We start from the raw sequence: 7587 nt of genomic DNA, 5'->3' as shown, positions 1-7587 counted from the left end.
TCCTACTCTATCACGTGGCGTCCTACTCTGTCATGTGGCGTCCTACTCTATCACGTGGCGCCCTACTCTGTCATGTGGCGTCCTACTCTATCACGTGGCGCCCTACTCTGTCATGTGGCGCCCTACTCTATCATGTGGCGCCCTACTCTATCATGTGGCGCCCTACTCTATCATGTGGCGCCCTACTCTATCATGTGGCGCCCTACTCTGTCATGTGGCGCCCTACTCTATCATGTGGCGCCCTACTCTATCATGTGGCGCCCTACTCTATCACGTGGCGTCCTACTCTATCACGTGGCGTCCTACTCTATCACGTGGCGTCCTACTCTATCACGTGGCGTCCTACTCTATCACGTGGCGTCCTACTCTATCACGTGGCGCCCTACTCTGTCATGTGGCGCCCTACTCTATCATGTGGCGCCCTACTCTATCATGTGGCGCCCTACTCTATCACGTGGCGTCCTACTCTATCACGTGGCCTACTCTATCACGTGGCGTCCTACTCTATCACGTGGCGTCCTACTCTATCACGTGGCGTCCTACTCTGTCATGTGGCGTCCCACTCTGTCATGTGGCGTCCTACTCTATCACGTGGCGCCCTACTCTATCATGTGGCGCCCTACTCTATCACGTGGCGTCCTACTCTATCACGTGGCGTCCTACTCTATCACGTGGCGTCCTACTCTATCACGTGGCGTCCTACTCTGTCATGTGGCGTCCTACTCTATCACGTGGCGTCCTACTCTGTCATGTGGCGTCCTACTCTATCACGTGGCGTCCTACTCTGTCATGTGGCGTCCTACTCTTTCACGTGGCGTCCTACTCTGTCATGTGGCGTCCTACTCTATCATGTGGCGTCCTACTCTGTCATGTGGCGTCCTACTCTATCACGTGGCGTCCTACTGTCATGTGGCGTCCTACTCTATCACGTGGCGTCCTACTCTGTCATGTGGCGTCCTACTCTGTCATGTGGCGTCCTACTCTGTCATGTGGCGTCCTACTCTATCATGTGGCGTCCTACTCTGTCATGTGGCGTCCTACTCTATCACGTGGCGTCCTACTCTGTCATGTGGCGTCCTACTCTGTCATGTGGCGTTCTACTCTATCATGTGGCGTCCTACTCTATCACGTGGCGTCCTACTCTGTCATATGTCGCCCTACTCTATCACGTGGCGCTCTACTCTGTCATATGGCGCCCTACTCTATCACGTGGCGCCCTACTCTGTCATGTGGCGCCCTACTCTATCACGTGGCGTCCTACTCTGTCATGTGGCGCCCTACTCTATCACGTGGCGCCCTACTCTGTCATATGGCGCCCTACTCTATCACGTGGCGCCCTACTCTATCACGTGGCGCCCTACTCTATCACGTGGCGCTCTACTCTGTCATATGGCGCTCTACTCTATCACGTGGCGCCCTATTCTATCATGTGGCGCCCTACTCTATCACGTGGCGCTCTACTCTGTCATATGGCGCCCTACTCTATCACGTGGCGCTCTACACTGTCATATGGCGCCCTACTCTATCACGTGGCGCTCTACTCTGTCATATGGCGCCCTACTCTATCACGTGGCGCTCTACTCTGTCATATGGCGCCCTACTCTATCACGTGGCGCCCTACTCTATCACGTGGCGCCCTACTCTATCACGTGGCGCTCTACTCTGTCATATGGCGCCCTACTCTATCACGTGGCGCCCTACTCTGTCATATGGCGCCCTACTCTATCACGTGGCGCTCTACTCTGTCATATGGCGCCCTACTCTATCACGTGGCGCTCTACTCTGTCATATGGCGCTCTACTCTATCACGTGGCGCCCTATTCTATCATGTGGCGCCCTACTCTATCACGTGGCGCTCTACTCTGTCATATGGCGCCCTACTCTATCACGTGGCGCTCTACACTGTCATATGGCGCCCTGCTCTATCACGTGGCGCTCTACTCTGTCATATGGCGCCCTACTCTATCACGTGGCGCTCTACTCTGTCATATGGCGCCCTACTCTATCACGTGGCGCCCTACTCTATCACGTGGCGCCCTACTCTATCACGTGGCGCTCTACTCTGTCATATGGCGCCCTACTCTATCACGTGGCGCCCTACTCTGTCATATGGCGCCCTACTCTATCACGTGGCGCTCTACTCTGTCATATGGCGCCCTACTCTATCACGTGGCGCCCTACTCTGTCATATGACGCCCTACTCTATCACGTGGCGCCCTACTCTGTCATATGACGCCCTACTCTATCACGTGGCGTTCTACTCTGTCATGTGGCGCCCTATACTCTATCATGTGGCGCCCTACTCTGTCATATGACGCCCTACTCTATCACGTGGCGTTCTACTCTGTCATGTGGCGCCCTATACTCTATCATGTGGCGCCCTACTCTATCATGTGGCGCTCTACTCTGTCATATGGCGCCCTACTCTATCATGTGGCGTCCTACTCTTTCATGTGGCGCCGTACTCTATCATGTGGCGTCCTACTCTTTCATGTGGCGCCCTACTCTATCATGTGGCGTCCTACTCTTTCATGTGGCGCCCTACTCTTTCATGTGGCGTCCTACGCATCAATTTTCTTGAGAATGAAATGAAGCTTTCTTAATCACTGTTTATCACGGAGGCTTTGAAAAGGCTGTAACATATATGTATAATCTTCCTACAATAGTATAATAATAGTAATATATATAATATATGTATAATATATATAATATAATATAATATATAGAATATAATATATATAATATAATATAATAGTATAATAATAGTAATAGTATCCTATAATCTAGTGGATCACCCTACCTCAGACACACACTGGATCACCCTACCTCAGACACACACTGGATCACCCTACCTTAGACACACACTGGATCACCCTACCTTAGACACACACTGGATCACCCTACCCCTGACACACACTGGATCACCCTACCCCTGACACACACTGGATCACCCTACCTCAGACACACACTGGATCACCCTACCTCAGACACACACTGGATCACCCTACCTCAGACACACACTGGATCACCCTACCCCTGACACACACTGGATCACCCTACCCCTGACACACACTGGATCACCCTACCTCAGACACACACTGGATAACCCTACCTCAGACACACACTGGATCACCCTACCTCAGACACACACTGCATCACCCTTCCCCTGACACACACTGGATCACCCTACCTCAGACTCACACTGGATCACACTACCTCAGACACACACTGCATCACCCTACCTCAGACACACACTGGATCACCCTTCCCCTGACACACACTGGATCACCCTACCTCAGACTCACACTGGATCGCACTACCTCAGACTCACACTGGATCACCCTACCCCTGACACACACTGGATCACCCTACCTCAGACACACACTGGAGCACCCTACCTCAGACTCACACTGGATCACACTACCCCTGACACACACTGGATCACCCTACCTCAGACTCACACTGGATCACACTACCTCAGACTCACACTGGATCACACTACCTCAGACTCACACTGGATCACACTACCCCTGACACACACTGGATCACCCTACCTCAGACTCACACTGGATCACACTACCTCAGACTCACACTGGATCACACTACCTCAGACTCACACTGGATCACCCTACCCCTGACACACACTGGATCACCCTACCTCAGACACACACTGGAGCACCCTACCTCAGACTCACACTGGATCACACTACCCCTGACACACACTGGATCACACTACCTCAGACTCACACTGGATCACACTACCCCTGACACACACTGGATCACCCTACCCCTGACACACACTGGATCACCCTACCTCAGACTCACACTGGATCACCCTATCTCAGACACACACTGGATCACCCTATCTCGGACACACACTGGATCACCCTACCTCAGACTCACACTGGATCACACTACCTCAGACACACACTGGATCACCCTATCTCAGACACACACTGGATCACCCTACCTCAGACACACACTGCATCACCCTACCCCTGACACACACTGGATCACACTACCTCAGACTCACACTGGATCACACTACCTCAGACACACACTGGATCACCCTACCTCAGACACACACTGGATCACCCTACCTCAGACACACACTGCATCACCCTACCCCTGACACACACTGGATCACACTACCTCAGACTCACACTGGATCACACTACCTCAGACACACACTGGATCACACTACCTCAGACACACACTGTATCACCCTACCCCTGACACACACTGGATCACCCTACCTCAGACACACACTGGATCACCCTACCTCAGACACACACTGGATCACCCTACCTCAGACACACACTGCATCACCCTACCCCTGACACACACTGGATCACCCTACCTCAGACACACACTGGATCACCCTATCTCAGACACACACTGGATCACCCTACCTCAGACACACACTGGATCACCCTACCTCAGACACACACTGCATCACCCTACCTCAGACTCACACTGGATCACACTACCTCAGACTCACACTGGATCACACTACCTCAGACTCACACTGGATGAGTATGATGTTTGCAGGGGCTGAACATCATGCACTGATACCCTAAATTAGATTAGGAAAGATTACTGAGGAACAAAGTGTGAAAAGAGCAGAGTTGGGGACAAAAATTAGACAGAGTTTGTGATTGTTGAGAGTACACCAACAGTTTTAAGATACTCATAGGTTAAGTTTAATGCCATGTGCTGTGGGTGCTAAATTTGAGTCTCTCGCCTCCGTATAGGTCAAAGAACTTTATTTCACTTTTACTGTCAATGTTTACATTGAATGCGTATTTGGCTCGATACTTTGTTCGCAAACAATTCAGGAGATCTTTTGTATGTTTAGTGTGAACTTTTTTGTGGACATGAGTACATTCTTTTAACTCGTTTTTACAATATTATTTACAGAGCGAGGGTTGGAACATTTTTCAAAATATTTGAACTGTTCAGAATACTGAACAATTTGGAGGATGATGATCCGGACATTTTCTTCAAAAGTTCAGATGCAACACAAACAAGGAGAAACGGTTTCCAGCTCAACAAGCCTCAATTTTGGATTGAAAACAGATAAATGCTTTTTCACCTACAGGATTATAAACCCATGGAACCGCCTACCCGCCGATGCGTAAATGCCAAAACTCTGCAGAACTTTAAAATCAAGCTTGAAAATATCATCAGGACAAATATAGGGGGGGGGGGCTTTGACAAGACGCCGGCTTCCAGTCCTCGTCAAGGCCATTAGTGTGTTAGTGACCCTCAGGTAAATTCACGAATTTGAAAACATGATGGTTGTGTCGTCAGCAAAAAATACATTTAGGTTTAAGAACGTTAGAGACGAGTCAGTGACAAACATTTCTTGAGCCTATCATGTTCTTCCCGACACCGTCTACAGTGGTCTTCGCAGAAGGTTCCGAACGTTCACGGGTTCGATTTCAGCAAAACAACAGGGAGACGTTCGGAGATTTTTTCCTTTAACTTGATGTTTCTGCTCACCGAGCAGTAAATAGATCTCCGGGAGATAGGCAACTGTTGTGGGTTGTATCCTGGTGATGGTTGGCTAAGGGTGACCTCGAAAAGACTAACAGGATTCCTGTTTCCGATAATGGGATACTTAGTCATCAAGAAACCTATTGTTAGCCCTGAATGGTCCGTTTTCTCTGATTCTCTGCCACCACCACCCGGACCACCACAACTGTGTCCGAAACCACCAAGCCGGATCCGGTATAGTGCCTGACATAAATTCATGTAATTAATTAGTGATTTTAGTTCATATATTTGTTCCTATATACTAAAATACATATTGACACATATAGAGTAAATATTTGAACAATATTTCTTACAGAATAAGCTTGAAATGTCAACCGCGCCAGATTTTGCATATAGAGCTAGCCAAAGCGAGAGAACTGAACCAGGGATCTAGACGCAGGAGCCGCGCAGAGTAATGTCCCTTTAGTATAGTCATCCCTGAAAACCGACGTGTGAGAACCGCGTCTTTTAGAGGGGGGACGTCGTCATCCCTGTCTAGTGGAGGGACGTCGCCATCCCTGTCTAGTGGAGGGACGTCGCCATCCCTGTCTAGTGGAGGGACGTCGTCATCCCTGTCTAGTGAAGGGACGTCGTCATCCCTGTCTAGTGGAGGGACGTCGTCATCCCCTGTCTAGTGGAGGGACGTCGCCATCCCTGTCTAGTGGAGGGTCGTCGTCATCCCTGTCTAGTGGAGGGACGTCGTCATCCCTGTCTAGTGGAGGGACGTCGTCATCCCTGTCTAGTGGAGGGACGTCGTCATCCCTGTCTAGTGGAGGGACGTCGTCATCCCTGTCTAGTGGAGGGACGTCGCCATCCCTGTCTAGTGGAGGGACGTCGTCATCCCTGTCTAGTGGAGGGACGTCGTCATCCCTGTCTAGTGGAGGGACGTCGTCATCCCTGTCTAATGGAGGGACGTCGTCATCCCTGTCTAGTGGCGGGACGTCGTCATCCCTGTCTAGTGGAGGGACGTCGTCATCCCTGTCTAGTGGAGGGACGTCGCCATCCCTGTCTAGTGGAGGGACGTCGTCATCCCTGTCTAGTGGAGGGACGTCGTCATCCCTGTCTGATAGAGGGTTTTCATCGACGGGAGAGCGACGGTCACGCTTCATGCAGGTTAGCGTCCAATTCCTGACCGTCCAAGTGGTTAGCCACCATTCCATCCCCCCGTCCCTTCCCAAATCTTTATCCTGACCCCTTCCCAGTGCTATATAGTCCTCCCTGTCTCATGGAGGGTGGTCGTCCTCCCTGTCTCATGGAAGGTGGTCGTCCTCCCTGTCTCATGGAGGGTGGTCGTCCTCTCTGTCTCATGGAGGGTGGTCGTCCTCCCTGTCTCATGGAGGGGTGGTCGTCCTCCCTGTCTCATGGAAGGTGGTCGTCCTCCCTGTCTCATGGAGGGTGGTCGTCCTCTCTGTCTCATGGAGGGTGGTCGTCCTCCCTGTCTCATGGAGGGTGGTCGTCCTCCCTGTCTCATGGAGGGTGGTCGTCCTCCCTGTCTCATGGAAGGTGGTCGTCCTCCCTGTCTCATGGAGGGTGGTCGTCCTCCCTGTCTCATGGAGGGTGGTCGTCCTCCCTGTCTCATGGAGGGTGGTCGTCCTCCCTGTCTCATGGAAGGTGGTCGTCCTCCCTGTCTCATGGAAGGTGGTCGTCCTCCCTGTCTCATGGAGGGTGGTCGTCCTCCCTGTCTCATGGAGGGTGGTCGTCCTCCATGTCTCATGGAGGGTGGTCGTCCTCCCTGTCTCATGGAGGGTGGTCGTCCTCCATGTCTCATGGAGGGTGGTCGTCCTCCCTGTCTCATGGAGGGTGGTCGTCCTCCCTGTCTCATGGAGGGTGGTCGTCCTCCCTGTCTCATGGAGGGTGGTCGTCCTCCATGTCTCATGGAGGGTGGTCGTCCTCCCTGTCTCATGGAGGGTGGTCGTCCTCCCTGTCTCATGGAGGGTGGTCGTCCTCCCTGTCTCATGGAAGGTGGTCGTCCTCTCTGTCTCATGGAGGGTGGTCGTCCTCCCTGTCTCATGGAGGGTGGTCGTCCTCCCTGTCTCATGGAGGGTGGTC

At 52.0% G+C, this 7587-nt stretch overlaps 1 protein-coding gene across 1 annotated transcript; it reads right to left on the bottom strand.

Annotated features, from left to right (window-relative positions):
- Positions 1 to 6158: 6158 nt before the first annotated feature.
- LOC138366014 (uncharacterized) lies at positions 6159 to 6647 on the bottom strand. The gene has a single exon (XM_069326733.1). It carries the CDS (start codon positions 6645 to 6647, stop codon positions 6159 to 6161), a length of 489 nt encoding a protein of 162 aa, XP_069182834.1.
- Between the last annotated feature and the right edge of the window lie 940 nt (positions 6648 to 7587).

Source organism: Procambarus clarkii, chromosome 18 (assembly GCF_040958095.1).
Source record: "Procambarus clarkii isolate CNS0578487 chromosome 18, FALCON_Pclarkii_2.0, whole genome shotgun sequence".
In the NCBI taxonomy this organism is placed as follows: Eukaryota; Metazoa; Arthropoda; class Malacostraca; order Decapoda; family Cambaridae; genus Procambarus; species Procambarus clarkii.
This window is presented reverse-complemented; position numbering and strand designations above follow the sequence as displayed.